Raw genomic sequence first — 19,363 nt, 5'->3', positions numbered from 1 at the left:
AAGACCCTGCCATGTAAGATGTTCTTAAGGTTTCCTGCCCACGTTCTTTATCCAACTTCCTAGAGAGACAAGAACAAGATATTAAAGAATTAATGAGGGGCACCTGGATGGCTTAGTCAGTTGAGAGTCCAACTTCAATTCAGATCATGATCTCACAGTTCATGAGTTCAAGTTCCGTGTTGGGCTCTGTGCTGACGGCTCAGGGCCTGGAGCCTCCTTTGAATTCTGTGTCTCCCTCTCTCTTTGCCCCTCCCCTGCTTGTGCTCACTCGCTCTCTCTCTCAAAAGTAAAACACACTAAAAAAATTTTTTAAAAGGAAGAATTAGTGATACCCTGGGCCTCAAAGTACAAGAGGACTATAGTATGTACAGTAGCCTCAAACATGGTCACTCATCAGATTTACCTAATAAGTGATTGAAATACAGATGATATGACCTTACCCCAGACCTACTGAATTAGTGCTTCTACCGGGGGATCTGGGCATTTATTTATATTTTGATAAAGCTCTGTAAGGAAATCTAATGCAGCCAGTCCTGTGACTGGTGTTTGGGAACCACTGACCTATATTGTAAACAGGATTCTTCTAACTACCCGGCTTTAATACATGGTCTCTCAAGTATTTGATCAACTTCGGCCAAAAATATCTTGTCCCTTCTTACTTTAGCAACTTTAATTCAAGAGTAAACTGTGTTACCTTCAGAAATGAAACTCATGTGGTCATAGTTTTATTGTTATAGCAGATACTGTTTGTGTGCTATCTGCCAGACTTTATTAAGTGTAAATTAAGCACTTATTAAGAATAAATAATTTATTTAATTAAGTTATTTATTTTAATTATCTACATTATTAATTCTGTAGTGTACATATTATCCTTTTTTCTTGTTTTACCCAATGAGTATACTAACTCAGATTAAATGACTAACTGTATGAGGTCACACAGTTAATAGACCAGAAGTGTGATCATTCAACTATGGTGCTTGGCAGAGAGAGAGAAAAATAACAATATATGGTACCATTCCATTCAATGACCATATGCCTAAGAAACCATGAGAAGGGAGCTAAGAATCTGTTTTCTCAGTTGTTCCTAATGCCTTTGTAATATGAGAACAATAAAGCCCAAGATAATCAAGTATGTTGGTGATACCTATTGAAAGATCCGTGAACAATTTTTAAGGTTTCCTGACTGTTGACAAAAAAGTGAAATCCATCATCTAAGTCGCCAGGTTGCCAAAGGGTTATGATGACTTGGATGATGTCCTACAGGAATTTGAAGAATTAATTGAGGGAGGACCTGAAGGATACATTGCCTAATAATGTATCAGTCTGAGACAATCAGGAAAGAAAAATCACAGTAATTTAAACAGGGAAAGTTTAGTATAAAGACTTATTAACTATAATAGGGGATTGGAGTAATGAAGAATTGGCTAATAAGAAATAACGAGAACAGGGGCGCCTGGGTGGCTTAGTTGGTTGAGCATCCAACTCTTGATTTCTGCTCAGGTCATGACCTAGGGTTGTGGGATCAAGCTCCACATCTGCATCTGGCTCTGCACTGAGCATGGAGCCTGCTTAAGATTCTCTCTCCCCACCTCTGTCCCTGCTCTCATGCTGGCTCTCCAAAAAAAAAAAAAAAAAAAAAAGGTAGTAAAGAGCACACTGAAGAATATATGTTTAATTAACTTGATTGTGGGAGTCATTTCACAGTATACTCATATATCAAATCATCACGTTGTACACCTTAAATATATTATAATTTTATCGGTTATACCTCAGTAAAGCTGGAATACTTTTCAAGAAAAAGGAAGAATAGCAGATATAAGAAGCAGAGAACTATCGCCTTGGGCTGACAGAGAACACTAATGGAAGAGGTTGAGATTTAGACCCTGTTGTAGAGGGCATGACTGTGGCTTACTAAAGACAGAGAAGTCATTTGGATGCCACTTTGGCAGAACTGGCCAGATACCTGCCCTCTAGGGTGCAGGGGAAGCTGTTCACAGGGAGGTATCTCACCAGAGGCACTCTGCAACAAAAATATCGAGAATGGTTCCAAAGATCTGCTATATAACATGGTGCCTATACTTAATAATGACATAATCGTGTGCTTAAAAAGTTTGTTAGGGTAAATATCATGTTAAGTGTTCTTATCTCGTGCACACACACACAGACAGACAGACACACACACACACACACACACACACACACACACACACAAAGGAACTTTTGGAAGTGTTTATTACCTTAATCATAGTGATGGTAACAGAAGTGTATACATATATCCCAACTTACCAAATTATATACATTAATTATTTGCCATTTTTATGTACCAATTTTATCTTAATAAGACTAGGGAAAAATTGGGCCTGGGGGGATGGTGTGCCAGAGAAGCCACCTGTGCTGCAGGATTTGGGCACTGGGGAAGCTGTGTGTGCTATATAGTGCTTACCATGCTACATGAATTAGGAGCAAAACCCTTTCTGCAGTGTCTCTCCTGCACCCTCTACTGATAAAGCTTAACATTATGCCAGCTGGAAAGGAAAAATATTTAAAGGCCTCAGATCCAATTTTGGAGAACATACAAGGAAGGATGAATTGGAGCTGAGAGTTGCCAGTTGATAACTGGCAAGAAAGGTAAAAAGAAAATAGATGACTAAAACCATCCAGCATAGTTGAAGATGATTACCAAGAACCAGAAGAGCTAATAAGTTAGATTATTGTTGAAATAGTCAAAGCAATAAAACATTTATATGATTTCTGAATTCAGTCACTCTGAAACAAAAATCTCAAAATGGGTATATTTAATGGACAGTTAATATAATTTTCAAGTAGTACTGACAGCATGATTTTTCCCTTGTGTATCAACTTCAGAATCTCAACCATACATAAAATGTAATTCCCCTGAAAGTAGAAGAACCAAGAATTGGTTCAGGTTGCTCTGATTCTCTTTTTCTTTTATGTCTGTTGCTTCTCAGGAAATGAACCCATTATTGATAAGTATGATAGAATCTCCTTTTAAAGCATCTACCTAAATTGTGGCATATCTAGTTACAGCTAGTTTTGTAGATAACGTCTGCTTCTTCATCTTTGTTTTATTTTTCTGGAACTTCAGAACATGTCTCAAGGCACTAATCTTGGTAGTTTGGCTAACTTTAATAAGAATAAATTTCTCCTTGTAGTAGATGATCAGTAACCACCTTTTACCTGGATGAAATACACTTTTGCTAAGCTTAGATGCAGTATAGAGTGGCTTTGTTTCAGACCTTGTCCACCTTCATCACAGAACCCCTGCAACTAGGTTACTGAGTATTTTAGGGAGACCTGGACTTAGATAATCTTCTATAGCATCCTTTTATTTTATTATAGTTGTTACCAACCAAAAGTTTTAACTTTAACTCCAAAGGAATATTTTTAAACTATTTTTTTTCACTTATAAAGTTGGGGGCCTCCTTGTCTGCCATTCAGATTATCTGCAGGTGCTACAGCTACCCTATTCACATCTGTAATTGTTTTATGAGATTAAAAAAAATTGTTTTTAGTGTTTATTCATTTTTGAGGGACACAGAGTACAAGCAGAGGAAGGCAGAGAGAGAGGGAGACACAGAATCTGAAGCAGGCTCCAGGCTCCGAGCTGTCAGCACGGAGCCTGATGCGGGGCTCGAACCATGAACTGAGAGATCATGACCAGAGCATAAGTCGGACGCTTAACTGACTGAGCCACCCAGGTGCCCTGTTTTATGAGATTTTTAAGATTAATTTCTTCTGAGGGACACCTGGGTGGTTCAGTCAGTTAGGCATCTGACTCTTGGCTTCTCCTCAGGTCATGATCTCACAGTTTCATGAGTTTGAGCCCTATGTTGGGCTCTGTGCTGGTGGTGTGGAGCCTGCTTGGGATTTCTGTCTCTGCCCCTTCCCAACTCATGCTGTGTCTATCTCTCTCAAAATAAATAAATAAACTTTAACAAAAAGATTAATTCATAGCATTTACTTTTTCCATTCTAAATACTTTGGAGATCATATTCAAAAGGCTGTGTTTCCTATATCCACATCTGTTCTATTTAGCTAACACTGTATGGGTGCTTGAGGTATATAATAACACCCAGCAACACAAAACTGTCTTTTGAAGTTAACTGACTCAGCCACTCCCAGAAGACAGTAGAGCCAGTGGTCTCTGAAAACATACCATACCTACCTATTGCTATAGCAAAGAGGGCCTATATGCAAATTAAACCCAGGTTCCTACTTCAGTTCTCATTTTCAGAGCTTTAAGGTTTGACTTTGTTAACCGATCCGCTCAATTAAAAACGAAGACAGAAGTCAATAAAAATTAGCTCTGAACATCTTTCTAGTTTCTCAGAACATTGTACTTACATTTATGTTCATATTTCAAGCAACTTACTTGACAAATTATAAGTAACAATTAACCTTTGGATAGCATTTATACTTTTCAAAGTAGTTTTCATTCACTGTTTCAGTTAATCTCGAATAGTAAATTATGTGTGTGTGTATATATATATATATATAGACACACACACACACATATATATTTAGTAAATCATATTCTTATCTTCATCTTATAGATATAACTGCCTGAGAGATTAAATAACTAATTCAAGTCCACATAATAAAAAATAAAGTAGAGCTGCAATTCATCTTGTGACTCTAAACTTTACTACGTTAGAATGCTTAATAAAATTGTTTTCTGTTTTATAGTTGGGGAAATTTAGGCATAGAGCACTTACATTATTTGTCCAGAGTTTCAAGCTTACATTTAAAATAAAGGTATATGAAAATCCGAAAACTTGGGTTCTTGGTCCTGTTTATTAGAAGAGCTAAATGTGTGGCTACATGAATAGATACGGGGGGTGGGGGTGGGGGCATGCTAAGAGATTGACATAGGTATATTTTCAAGATGGCCCAGTAGACCTTTACAGTCTTAGCACTGTTAGTTGCAGACTAAACAAAGGAATTAGGAAAGAAAACGATTTTTAGTGTTGTCAGAGAGCATTCCCAGCTTTGTTTCCTTCTCTTTGCAGGGATGTTGGCAATGTGGTTGAAGCCATGTATGGGGACCTCCCTCCTCCAATTATGCTGATTGGACATAGTATGGGTGGAGCTATTGCAGTCCACACAGCATCATCTAACCTAGTGCCAAGCCTCCTGGGTCTCTGTATGATCGATGTTGTAGAAGGTAAGTTTTCTTAGTACTGACTAAATCAAAATCTTTGATTTATAAGAGATCCATGGTAGATTATTATTACCTTATTTTAATTTATTGATCTCTACTCATCTTGAACTATGTCCCTCTGTCTTTATATCGTTTTTTCTGTTACTTTGTGGCAAAGGCATTCTGAGTATTTTTTAATTGACATACAAATTTTATTAGTTTCAGTTGTAGGACATAATGATTCAATATGTGTATATATTATGAAATGATCACCACAGTATGTGTAGTTAACATCCATCACCACCCATAATAAATTATTTTTCTTGTGATGAGCACTTTTAAGATCTATTGTCTTAGCAACTTTCAAATACACAATATATATTATTAACTGTAGTCACTATACTGTACATTATATCCTGAAGACTTTTTTATTTTATAACTGGAAGTTTGTACCTTTTGACACCTTCACCCATTGCACCCATACCCTATATTATATGGTCATTTCCCATGTCATTGAAAACTCTTTGTAAATATCTTTTAGGGCTACATAATGTTTCAATTGTATGTATGTCCCATAATTATATTTAATGTTAAAAAGAAGCTGCCATGTCTTTCATGACCCAGCCTCAGAAGTCGTACGATTGCTTATACAAGTCAGCCCCTATTCAGTATGAGAAGACTACGCAAGGGAGTGAATATCAAGAGGCAAAAATCACTGGAGGCCATCTTCGAAACTTGCTATCACATCAATCTCTGAATTTTTTTAAGCTGCATCTTTTTTCCCCAAAACATCACTGAATTCTACCATCATTGAGGGCAGATATACACAGTTGGCCCAGTAAATGTAAATGCTTAGAATATGTTAAGTGCTGTGGTTAAAGTATTTGTTTAACATCTAGGTACAGCCATGGATGCACTTAATAGCATGCAGAATTTCTTACGTGGTCGTCCTAAAACCTTCAAGTCTCTAGAGAATGCCATTGAATGGAGGTAACCCACAAATCTATATTGTCTATATTTTGAATGTTAGATTCTAACTGTCCTTTTTCATCAGCTCAGGCACCAAGTTCAAAAGAATAGTTCAGTTTCCAAGCCTTATCTTTATTATAATATCACGTGTGGAAACATTTATGTAAAGTGCAGAATTATTTTTAATATTTTAAATGTTTCACACTTGGCCCAGTTGTCTAAAATCCATCCTTTTTCTAATACACTATAGTACCTCCTACAATTTTAATAATTATGGATTATCTCCTGTCTAGCTATCTCCATTTCTGAGGTAGGAGTTTGGACTAAATGAGACTCTAAGGCCTTTTCTACTTCTGATGCTTCATGTTCTGGATTCACTTTCTGTGTTCCAGAGAAAATGGTGGAGAAACAGAGGATGGGCATAGGTTCCTTTCTCAGTTTTTATTTGGGTTTGGGTAAATAAAAACCCTTTGGGTAAATAGTTTTCATAAAAATCACTGAATTGGCTATGACTTCCACTAAAGTAAAGGCTGTTTTGTCATTAATTTATTCATTAATTCAATCATTTGATTAAATATTTATTAAACACTTTGTGCTAAAGGGTGAAATTTCAGAAATGAGTAAAACACTGCCCCTCCCCCAAGGAAATCAATCTTAGGATAAAAAACTTTAGTATCCTCTCTTCCTACCTCTTCTTCAAAATCCATCTCTAGTTCCTTTCCCAGAACCCTTCTCTAACTCCTCCAAACCACTCAGATTACTCCCTCAGTTAAATTGCTAAAGACCTCTGTCTATATTGTACTGTTTACCTCTTAAGTCTCCCCGAAAGGATATGCTTATATTGTTAATTTTCATTCCTGTCTTAAGATTCTTCCTACATCATAAGGGCAGAAGTTATCCTCTATTTCTTTTATAGCATATATAGCATACAGCATACTGCTGGCTGCCTTGGCAGGCAGAACATATCTGTTCATTGAATCAAAGAGATCAGCTGGAAATTAAGGACCTGGTAAATTTATCTGAGGTAGTTTTTCTAAGACAGAAGGTCTCATGCCAAATATGGCTTGCCAAAATGATGTTTGTGTTTGGTGAGGTTGCTTCTATCTCTCCTTGCTCACACTACTGAGCTGCAGGATTCCTGTTCCCTCATCAACACCAAAGATCTCTCCATCTTTGGCAGCCACAGCATTTCAGAATGAAATTGCTGCCAGTTCAGCATGTATCTGAGGCACGCTGCCTTCTTCCCCAGGAGCAAACAGTGAGAAAATTATTCCAAATAACTTTTTAAAAAATTTTTTTAAAAAATGTTTATTTATTTTGAGAGAGGGAGAATGAGCCAGCATGGGGAGGGGCAGAGAGAGAGGGAGAGAATTCCAAGCAGGCTGCACACTATCAGCACAAAGACTGATGTGGGGCTTGGTCTCACAGACCATGAGATTGAACCATGAGATCAAGAGTCAGACACTTAACTGCCTGAGCCCTCCAGGGACCCCCCACCAAATAACTTTTTAAATTTATTCAGTAAACTTTGGTTTTTTAGTCCCTAAGATGTGTTACTTACTACCTGATTAAGAACTGGAGGTGAATCAGACTTAGTTCCTATCATCCAAAAACTGGGAATACAAACAAGTAAATATTTAAACACAGTACAGTGAAGGAAGCACAAAGTTATAGAAGATAGGTACTTAATCCAGCATGAGGGTATTGGTGGATCTTTTCTTAAAAGAGAAAAGGTGGCTCAGTTGGTTAAGCCTCCGATTTTTTATTTCAACTTAGATCGTGATCTCACAGTTTGTGAATTCAAGCCCCATGTCAGGTGCTGTGCTGACAGCTTGGAGCCTGCTTGGGATTCTCTCTGTTCCTCTCCCTCTGCCCCTTCCTTGCTCGTGCACTCTCTTTCTCTCAAGATAAATAAGCTTTAAAAAGAGATAGAGTCTTGATTCTAGTGGCAGATGTGGGATAGGATGAGGGTTCTGTTTGTTGTATGTTAAAATGTTCTGCGTTGTATAAGAGCCACTGATTTTTAGATCCCACTTCTTGAACCTGAGAATCAGAAAGAATACTATGAAGTATTTCATAATTTTGTACTCGGCTGGATATCTGAATCAAGTTTATGACTCATAGTTATTGTGAATATTCCAGGTTTTAAAAAAGATGTTGAAATACAAAGCCAACCTGTTTAATTCAGTAAAGATTTAAATCAAAGTGAATTCCCACTTCTGCTTTCTTGGTCATCCTAATGAGAGACAGTAGGTCATAGTCATTAGAAGCCTAGGCTTTAAAAGTTGGACAGATAAGGATTTACACTTTGGTTTCATCACTCTGGCTGCTCTGAGGAAAACACTAGGGGAAGGGAAAGGGATGGGTGTGATAATGGAAGTGGGAAATTGATTAGTAATATAGGAGAGTAATGATGGTAAGCATAGACTAGGATGACAACAGAGGAAGTAATATGTCATATTTGGAATGTATTTTGAAGATACAACTGACAGGAATGCCTTACAGATCGGATGTCAGGAGAGAAATGAGGGGTGGGGGTAGGAGGAGGCACAGCATTCAAGGATAACTTTTAGATTTTTAGTCCAAGCAATCAGGTGAATGGTGGAGACAGAGAGAAGTAGATTTGGGAGCAGGTAAAGGGTCAGGGAATCAGGATTTTTGTTTGGATAAACTGAAATGGTTATTATACCTCTAAGCAGAAATGTCAAGTAGTTACTGGTCTATACTAGTTAGAAGAGGCTGAGTTAGAGATAAACTGGAGAATCATTATTACACAGATAATATTTAAAGCCAAAAGATTGAATGCAGTCATCTAGGGATTTGATATTGATAGAAAAATTCCAAGAACTGAGCCTTGGGAAACTCCGCAATATTTAGAGCTTGGGAAGAAGAGAAAGATCCAACAAAGGAAACTGAAAAGTCACAGTTGGTGAGATAGAAGGAAAACTAAAGGAGTATAGCAAGTGTTTATAGAAGGAGGGAGAGAGCATCTGTGTCATATGCTGAGAGATCAGTTAAGATGAGGACTAAAAAATGACCATTAAAATTGACCTGAGGGGCGCCTGGGTGGCTCAGTCGGTTGAGCATCCGACTTCAACTCAGGTCATGATCTCGCAGTTTGTTAGTTCGAGCCCCACGTTGGGCTCTGTACTGACAGCTCAGAGCCTGGAGCCTGTTTCAGATTCTGTGTCTCCCTCTCTCTCTGCCCCTGCCCAGTTCATGCTCTGTCTCTCTCTCTCTGTCAAAAATAAACATTAAAAAAAAATTTTTTTTTAATTGGCATGAGTAAAGGTGACCTTGACAAAGACAATCACAGAAAATAAGTAGGCAATAACCCCCCCTCCAAATATATGTTTGAGGATATTAGTTGGGGAAAGGATAGGAGATGACAAAATGGAGAAAGCAAGTAAGATAACTTATTTTTTAGGATAACTTTTGGGAAGTTTTGTTGTCTAGAAGAGCAGAAAAATGGGATGGTATCTAGTAGTGAATGTGGGGTTGAGAATGTTTTTAAAAGATGTTTTATAATATCCGCTAGAGAAAAAAAATGATGACACATAGGATAATAATTTATAGCAAGAAGAGATGCAAACCAGTTCCTAAGGTTGGCCTTGAGTAGGGACAGAGGTGTTTCATATATTAAACAGTCATCAAGGGAGAATATGTGATTTATAAATACTGGTAGATTTGTAGATTCTGTAGGTTCAGTTGGTGGATGGAAAATTCAGTTGGTGGATCTGTTGGTGGATAGAAAAATGAATAGTTCTGATCACATCTATCATTAAAATAGGAAGCAAGGTCTTTATCTAAAGGGGTTGCCCTTTAAAATTTTACATGATTTTCTAAGCTAAAAAATTAGATTTAAAAAAATGCATTCTGATTGCCTGCTTCAGGTAGTGTTTCCAGTTCCCCCTGGGACATGAAGCTGCTTTGCTTGGCCCTTAGTCATATGTAGGTAGATAACTGAGAGGCCTAATCTATTAAAATAGTATCTAAGCTTCTGAATTCTATATCATAGCATGCAAGGCCCTCTAAGAACTCATCTCTGCCCACCTATCCCTTTCTCCTATTCACACTCCTCCTTTGCTTTCCCCTGCTTCTCCTTGCACTCTGTCCTCATCCTACTGACTTTTCCACATCACAGTGCCTTTGTTCACAATGTGCCCTCTGTCTGTAATGCTCTGCCCATCCCCCCCCCCCCCCCCCCCCCCGTTTTTAGAGAGAGAGAGAGAGAGAGCAAGCTTGAGCTGGGGAAAGGGGGAGAAGGAGAAAGAGAATCTTAAGCAGACTCCACGCTCAGCGCAGAGCCTAACACAGGGCTCTATCCTATGACCCTGAGATCACGACCTGAGCCGAAACCAAGAGCCGGACACTGAACCAACAGAGCTACCCAGGCTCCCGTTTTTAAATTTTATTTGAGAGAGAGTGCGCGAGACCATCCTCTTTTATCTTCCACTGAACTTCTTTTCTCCTCAGTTTAGGCAGGACATTTTGGGGAGCTTTCTTTATTGTCTTCATTCAGAATCAAGTGATTCCGTTGAACCTTGCCTTTGTTATACTGGAACTATCTGTGTTTCTTTCTCCCCCCTGCTTCTTGAACATAGGCCTGGCACATAGTATCCTCCTGGTAAATATTTGCAGAACTGAAATGACTTGAATGTCTTTAACCTAATTTTTACTACTTGGCTTATAGCCATAATAACCAGGTAGGAAGTAGTGGTTATCTCCATAGTAAGCTATATTGGCAAACACAACTTTGTAGTAGGTTCCACAGAATCTGCAGAATTATTCGTTTGACCCTAGTGACGTGATAAAATGGTTGCTGAATAACCTCTTTCCCTTCTCACTTTTCTAGTGTGAAGAGTGGTCAGATTCGAAATTTGGAGTCAGCCCGTGTCTCCATGGTTGGCCAAGTCAAACAGTAGGTCTTATTTTTTCCCTATTGGGCTCTTTAGAGACTGAAACATGGTGAGAGAATTACAGATTGCTTTTTGTTATACACCTGTCCTACCATCCTGAATGCCTTTATTATTTTAGATAATTTTGACAAATGAGCTCAGCTGGGCTAGCGGCATAGCTTTTCTTTCTTTACTTTTTTTTTTTTTTTTTTTTTGAAGAAATCCCAAAGCCTATATAATACAGGACTACCATATTAATGTAACTCTGGGTATTAAAAGGTGAAAAATCCCAGAGAATGGATATTAAAAATTAAGTGTCCATTCTAGTGCTAGAAGTGATCATTTTATTCTGGTAATAATCTCCTTCTTAGCCAAACCTGATTGTGAGGAAATGACAGTATAAAAGCTTTAGCATAACCTGAGTGAAAGCCAGATTCTAAGGCTAAGCTAAGAATATTTAGCCCAGTTGATCTTCCTGGATAGGGTTACATGAGTCCTGGGTATTGCTATGTAGTCAGAAAATGAACTTTAGATGAATTGAGAAAATGTTACCCAAGGGAACAACAGGGAGCATAGGAGTTGATGAAAATGATAATGGTATTATTGAATGCCTGCTATTTGCTGGGTACAAGGTATTTTATATACACCTTCTCATTTTTAAGACCTTACCTTATGCAAATTTTCAAATATATAAAAGTAGAATAATACAATGAACCCCGATGTACATAATGCCTATTTTCAACAGTTACTCATGACCAGTCTTTTTTCATCTGTGCCCCTGTTTATTTACCCTAAGCACAACATTTTTTGAAATATATTCCAATGGTAAGGACACTTTAAACACAATCACAGTACCATTATCACACCTAAAAAAATAAATAGTTCCTTAATATCATCAAATGTCTATTCAGTATTCATGTTTCTGATTGTCTCACAAATAATTTTCTTACAGTTCAAGTCAGAATTACAATAAAGTGATATATATCAATTGACTATATCTCTTAAGTATCTTTTAATTTAGTTTCCACTTTTGTCTCATTTTTTTTCCTTGAGATTTATTTGTTGAAGAAACCTGGTTGTTTGCCCTGTAGAATTTTCCACAATCTGGATTTGCTGATTGATTCCTGAAGGTGTAATTTAATATGTTCTCTCTTCCCTGTATTATTATTTTTTTAATTTTTATTATTTTTTTATTTCAAGAGAGCGAGCAAGTGGGGGAAGGGCAGAGAGAGAGAGACAGAATCCCAAGCAGGCCCGCACTGTCAGCACAGAGCCCTATGAGGGTCTCAAAAACCATGAGATCATGTTCTGAGCCGAAATCAAATTAAGAGTCAGACCCCAGAGTCAGATGTTTAACCAATTGAGCCACCCAGGCACCCCAAGTTTTTGGTTTTGGGGTTTGTTGTTTGTTTGTGGGTTTTTTTTTTTTTTTTGTGCCCTGTATTGTTTGTAAATTGTTAGTTAGATCCAGAGATTTGGTCAGGTTCAGCTTTATTTATTGTTATTTTGGCTTTTTGTTTGTGAGAATACATACTGCCAATAGGAAGCATGTAATGTCTGGTTATCTCCTTTTTTTGAGTGTTGGTAACCATTGATGACCATTATGTGGATTCACTAACTCATTTGCACTACCTCATTTAGTCTTTATAGTACCTCTTTAAGATAAGTATTGTTTTATAGATGAGAAAATAGAAGTTCAGAAAGGTAAAGTAGTTTTCCCCGGATCACACACCTAGTGAATAACAGCTCAAATTCAGTCTCCTGTGTATTTGACTTCAAGCCCTATATTATGGATTTTATGCCTAAAAATGCAATTTGAGTAGTAATATCTGACAGACACATGCAGTATTCAAATAAGCTGTGAGACTGCCCACTTTTTAATGCCTAAATATTTTAAGATCTGACTTGTTTAAGTAGTGATGAAGCATTTCATGAGGAAGTTATATGGCTTGTGTTCAGGTAGTTCAGTGATTGTAAAATTTTACTTAATATGTAAATTTAAGTGTTTTCTCTTAATATGTAAACTTGTGTATATAGTGTATGTTTTAATTGTCACATAGATATCAGATGGAACCTTCCTGCCCTTCTTGATCTATGTGAAATTCCCTTGAACCTCCTAATCCATAGCTTGGAAATGTAAAGTACATATTGTTTCTTTGTTATACTACTTTGACCCTAGATGTGAAATTTGACACCTCAAGTCCCATAGAACCCCCCCCCCCCCACACTTGACAAATTTTTTTATGAACATACACTTTACTGAGATTGGTAGAGGAGACAGGGAAGGACAAGTGATAACTGTTAAGAATCCACCACTGAAGTTTCAGTGGCCCTTCAGTTTATCCACCTCTTTTTATCTCATTGTCTCTTCTCTTCTCCCTTCACTCTCCCTATCAAGTACAAAATAAGATTCTTCTTTATCATGCAGAACAGACCTTAGCACTAGCTGCTACCTAGGCTCTTGGGATTTTTACCTTTAATATTGTCAGTGTACTTTTTCCAACAAGTTCTTTCTAAAAGGAATTATGGTACCATCTGGTCATATAATAATAATTTTTCTACCTAATTATATAACAGACATTGTTATTTAGAGGAAAAACAACAGTAATTGGTTGGATCATATGTTCTAATCTCCAAGGTTCAGCTGCCCATGGTTATTGTAATTGCCAGTTTCTATTAGCCAATTAAAAGTGGGGGCCTTTTACCATTCTGTTTGAGACTTGTTCTATTATAAACAGGGTACAGTAGAAAAGTACCATGCTGTCATGTTAATTGGGTCTGGATTTGCCTCCCAGCCTCATGTACTAATGAGCCAGGTGATCTTGGACAATTATTTTTTTTTTTTTAACTTTTCAGGGTTACCTCATAGGATTGTTATGAGAATTATATAAGATAATACCAGTAAAACTGTTGCCACCATGACTCAAGGAATGGTTACTCCCTTCTGTGGGTCAGTATTGGTGCAAGAACTGGAAACCAGCCCTCAGAGTATAGTCCTACATTGGCCATGACCTTCCATAGCCCTGGCCTACTTCTATACATTTTAAAATACACATGTTTCACATCCTCCTTCTCCCAGAAGCATGGTCAATTTTAACTGACATTTGATTGTAAAAGACCATAAGTATCAGTATCTCTGAGATAATTTGTATATAATAGAGAGATATATGATAACACTTTCTAAAAAAAAAAACCTAGGTGTGAAGGAATTACAAGTCCAGAAGGCTCAAAATCTATAGTGGAAGGAATCATAGAGGAAGAAGAAGAAGACGAAGAAGGAAGTGAGTCAGTAAACAAGAGGAAAAAGGAGGATGACATGGAGGTGAGTGAAAGCCGGCATTCTTGGAAGGATGGAGTATGGAATGGTTCAGAATGTGTGGGGGTAGGGAAGGGGAGGTGACGTGTCCTTTTTTTGCCATAGGATATTTTAGGGGGCGAAGATGTTATAGATATTTAGGTTAACTATAGGATATAAGGCACCGTTGATAGCTCTGACAAATTGGAACATAAAACTTCACAGTATATACCCTCCCCTCAAACAGCTTGCTTTCTCATCAGGCTCTTTCTCACCTCATTACTTCTGTTCCTGAGGTTTATCTCATGAGACAATCTCATTTCCTACTAGTTTATGATAAGCCCATTAGATCTTACTTATCTTTCAAGGTATATCTCTTAAGGGATGTTTTCTGACCTCATTTTATATCAGTCCCTCTCCAGTATAGCACTGAGAGTCTGTATGACATAACTTAGCACTCTTTTTTGAAGTTATAGAATTGTTTTTCATAAACCACATTCAGAGATACTATGGTCTCTTGTAGTCATCTCTAGAATGCGTAATCAATGTCCTCTAATTTCACGAGAATTTGTCTCCCAACAAAAATAACCTGTGTATTTTAAGCACAGGATCTGATGTTCTATACGAATTTCCTTATTATTTAGCTTGGAGTTGTGTGCATAGCAAATGTCCTGTGAGTACTTGTTGAGCACTTCATTTGAGGATAATAGTGGGAAAGAGTACTTTTTTTCTTGGAAATGGTTGGTGAGCATGAGCAGCAGACTTTCTGGGATGGATTATAAACATTTTCCTAATGGCAAATAATGGAATTGGTATACACCACATATTCCTTTACATTTGGAGATGCTACTGTTAGCAAGGAGGAGAGTACATTGACCCTTGAACAACATGGGAGTTAGGGACACTGACCCCCACACTGTCAAATCCAAGTATAACTACTAACTACCCAAAAACTTAATTACCAATAACCTACTATTAACCAGAAGCCTTACCAATAATATAAGCAGTTAATTAGTACATAATTTGTATATTTATATGTATCAAATACTGTATTCTTACAATAAAGTAAGCTAGACAAAAGAAAATGTTATTAAGAAAATCATGAAGAAGAAAAAATACATTTACAGTACTGTACTGTTTTCAGTGAAAAAAATCTGCATATAAGTGGACCTGCACAGTCCAAACCTATATTGTTCAAGCATCAACTTATGTTCATCAAACAGTATTTTTAATTTAATGAGGTTCTTTCTGTCATCCTTAAGATCAATAAATAATTTGTTGTACCTCTTTGGAGTTTACAAAAACATAAATAATGCATGACTAATTTGCCTTCCCTACACTGTGTGAGGTGAGGGGAGCTCTTTTCTCCCATGTTAACAGTTAGACACTGAGACTCAGAGGGGCGCCTGGGTGGCTCAGTCGGTTAAGGGGCCGACTTCAGCTCAGGTCATGATCTCGCGGTCCGTGAGTTCGAGCCCCGCGTCGGGCTCTGTGCTGACAGCTCAGAGCCTGGAGCCTGTTTCAGATTCTGTGTCTCCCTCTCTCTGACCCTCCCCCGTTCATGCTCTGTCTCTCTCTGTCTCAAAAATAAATAAACGTTAAAAAAAAAGTTAAAAAAAAAAAAAAAGAAACTGAGACTCAGAGATGAAGAGACTTGCCCAAGGTAATTGAGTAATATTTAGTAGATTTGAGACTCTGATACAAACTGCCAATTACTTTTTGTCTTTTATGTGCTGCGAGCTATACTAAGTGCATCACATTTATCGTCCCGAGTTCTCGTTTTAGCTCTGCATTATAGATATTATCACTGTTTTTTATAAGTCAGGTACAGATACTTGCCTACAGTCACATATAAATGTTAGCACTAAAACACATCCAGATCCTCTGATTTTTAACTCCAGCTCATTTTTTCTTTGCAGTTTTTTATAAGCCCAGTTATATGCAGTTTAATAAACTCCAGCATTTTTATTAGGAGGGCAGACTGAGACACATGAGGCAATAAGAAGTATAGCTAAAACAATCTACACTTGAGGAAGGACACAAACCCCAAACAACAGAAACTGCTTATTGCAACTAGTAGATCTATAGATCCTGGAGATCTAATGCACAGCATAATAATTATAGGCAACAATACTATTATAAGTTGCTAAGAGACTAGGTCTTAATTGTTCCCAGCACAAAAAAGAAATGATAATGTGACATGATAGAGCTGTTAGCTGTCACTGTGGTGTTACAGTATAGCAATATATAAATGTATCAGATCAACACATTGTACACCTTAAACCTACACAATGTTATATGTCAATTATATCTCAATAAAGAAAAATAAAATAAAATGATGGAGAAAATGTTAATAATGCAAATTAAACTTAATGACTACAACAGAAACCGTCACAACTTTTTTTTTTTAATATGAAATTTATTGTCAAATTGGTTTCCATACAACACCCAGTGCTCATCCCAACAGGTGCCCTCCTCAATGCTCATCACCCACCCTCCCCTCCCTCCCACACCCCATCGACCCTCAGTTTGTTCTCAGTTTTTAAGAGTCTCTTAAGGTTTGCCTCCCACCCTCTCTAACCTTTTTTTTTTTTCCTTCCCCTCCCCCATGGTCTTCTGTTAAGTTTCTCAGGATCCACATAGGAGTGAAAACATATGATGTCTGTCTTTCTCTGTATGACTTATTTCACTTAGCATAACACTCTCCAGTTCCATCCACGTTGCTACAAAAGGCCATATTTCATTCTTTATCATTACGTAGTATTCCATTGTGTATATAAACCACAATTTCTTTATCCATTCATCAGTTGATGGACATTTAGGCTCTTTCCATAATTTGGCTATTGTTGAAAGTGCTGCTATAAACATTGGGGTACATGTGCCCCTATGCATCAGCACTCCTGTATCCCTTGGGTAAATTCCTAGCAGTGCTATTGCTGGATCATAGGGTAGATCTATTTTTTTTTAAATTTTTTTTTTCAATGTTTATTTATTTTTGGGACAGAGAGAGACACAGCATGAACGGGGGAGGGGCAGAGAGAGAGGGAGACACAGAATCGGGAACAGGTTCCAGGCTCTGGGCATCAGCCCAGAGCCTGACGCGGGGCTCGAACTCACGGACCGCGAGATCATGACCTGGCTGAAGTCGGATGCTTAACCGACTGCGCCACCCAGGCGCCCCAGGGTAGATCTATTTTTAATTTTTTGAGGAACCTCCACACTGCTTTCCAGAGCGGCTGCACCAGTTTGCATTCCCACCAACAGTGCAAGAGGGTTCCTGTTTCTCCACATCCTCGCCAGCATCTGTAGTCTCCTGATTTGTTCATTTTGGCCACTCTGACTGGTGTGAGGTGATATCTCAGTGTGGTTTTGATTTGTATTTCCCTGATGAGGAGTGACGTTGAGCATCTTTTCATGTGCCTGTTGGCCATCTGGATGTCTTCTTTAGAGAAGTGTCTATTCATGTTTTCTGCCCATTTCTTCACTGGGTTATTTGTTTTTCTGGTGTGGAGTTTGGTGAGTTCTTTATAGGTTTTGGATACTAGCCTTTTACCAGATACGTCATTTGCAAATAACTTTTCCCATTCTGTTGGTTGCCTTTTAGTTTTGCTGATTGTTTCCTTTGCAGTGCTGAAGAAGCTTTTTATCTTCATGAGGTCCCAGTAGTTTATTTTTGCTTTTAATTCCCTTGCCTTTGGGGATGTGTCAAGTAAGAAATTGCTGTGGCTGAGGTCAGAGAGGTTTTTTCCTGCTTTCTCCTCTAGGGTTTTGATGGTTTCCTGTCTCACATTCAGGTCCTTTATCCATTTTGAGTTTATTTTTGTGAATGGTGTAAGAAAGTGGTCTAGTTTCATTCTTCTGCATGTTGCTGTCCAGCTCTCCCAACACCATTTGTTAAAGAGACTGTCTTTTTTCCATTGGATATTCTTTCCTGCTTTGTCAAAGATTAGTTGGCAACAGTCACAACTTCTAAAGTATGGTAGCCAGGGGCCATTTAGAGCCCCTCTTAGGAGCATCTATGTTACAACATAATATAAAAAGTGGTGTTTGAAATGATCCTGAGACATACATAAGAGTTCTGTTGCATCCATTTTGGTGTGTGAAAGAATACAAGGTATACATTGGTGGTGGAGGATGATGTCTAATACAAAATGATTAAAATACGGAAAAGAAAAGGGAAACTTTAATTTTTGGTCCTTAAAGCAATAAACTTCAGTTGTTCAAGAGGTATTCCTTTACGTGTAAATCTCTCTTTTTTAAAATTGTTTTATTGAGAGGTAACTCACCCAAAGTATACAATTCAGTGGTTTTTAGTAGAGTCTCAGAATTGTGCAACCATCCCAATCTAATTTTAGAACACTTTTCATCACTTGTAAAAGAAATGTCATACCTGTTTGCAGTTGCTTCCCATTTCTCCTCAACCTTCCCAGCCCTAGGCATCCACTAATCTACTTTGTGTCTCTTTAGATTTGCCTAATCTGGACATTTAATATAAATGGAATCATTAATATATACTCTTTTGTGACTGGCTTATTTTACCTTAGCATAATGTTTTCAAGGTTTATCCATGTTGTAGCATATATTAGAACTTCATTCCTGTTTATAGCTGAATAATAACACTTTGTATGAATAGACCACAGTTTTTATCCATTCATCAGTTGATGGACATTTGGATCATTTTCACTTTTTTGTCTGTTATGAATAATGCTGGTATGAACAATGGTGTACAAGTTTTGGTGTGGACATAGGTTTTTATTTTTCTCGGGTATGCACCTACAAGTGAAATTGCTGGATGCTAACTTTGTGTTTAATCATTTGAGGAATAGCCAGACTATCTTCCAAAATGCCTGCAGCACTTTATATTGCCACCACTAGTGTATGAGTTTTCTACATCCTTGTCAGCACTTGTAATATTGTCTCTCTTTTTGATTATAGCCATCCTAATGGGTATGAAGAGGTATCTTCTTGTGGTTTTGATTTACATTTTCCTGATGACTATTGATGTAGAGCATCTTTTCATGGGCTTACTATCCATTTTCT

The 19,363-nt window shown here is 37.7% G+C and overlaps 1 protein-coding gene across 2 annotated transcripts in view; it reads left to right on the top strand.

The window, feature by feature from the left end:
* Positions 1 to 19,363, top strand: part of PPME1 (protein phosphatase methylesterase 1) — an 88,087-nt gene that overhangs the window by 55,224 nt on the left and 13,500 nt on the right. For both annotated transcript variants that reach the window (XM_003992731.6, XM_006936942.4), the window contains 4 exons: positions 5,031 to 5,185; positions 6,061 to 6,151; positions 10,986 to 11,051; positions 14,227 to 14,350. In XM_003992731.6, the coding sequence (XP_003992780.1) occupies positions 5,031 to 5,185; positions 6,061 to 6,151; positions 10,986 to 11,051; positions 14,227 to 14,350 (436 nt within the window). The remainder of the gene's footprint in view (positions 1 to 5,030; positions 5,186 to 6,060; positions 6,152 to 10,985; positions 11,052 to 14,226; positions 14,351 to 19,363) is intronic.

The sequence above is a fragment of the Felis catus genome, chromosome D1 (genome assembly GCF_018350175.1).
Source record: "Felis catus isolate Fca126 chromosome D1, F.catus_Fca126_mat1.0, whole genome shotgun sequence".
In the NCBI taxonomy this organism is placed as follows: Eukaryota; Metazoa; Chordata; class Mammalia; order Carnivora; family Felidae; genus Felis; species Felis catus.
This window is presented reverse-complemented; position numbering and strand designations above follow the sequence as displayed.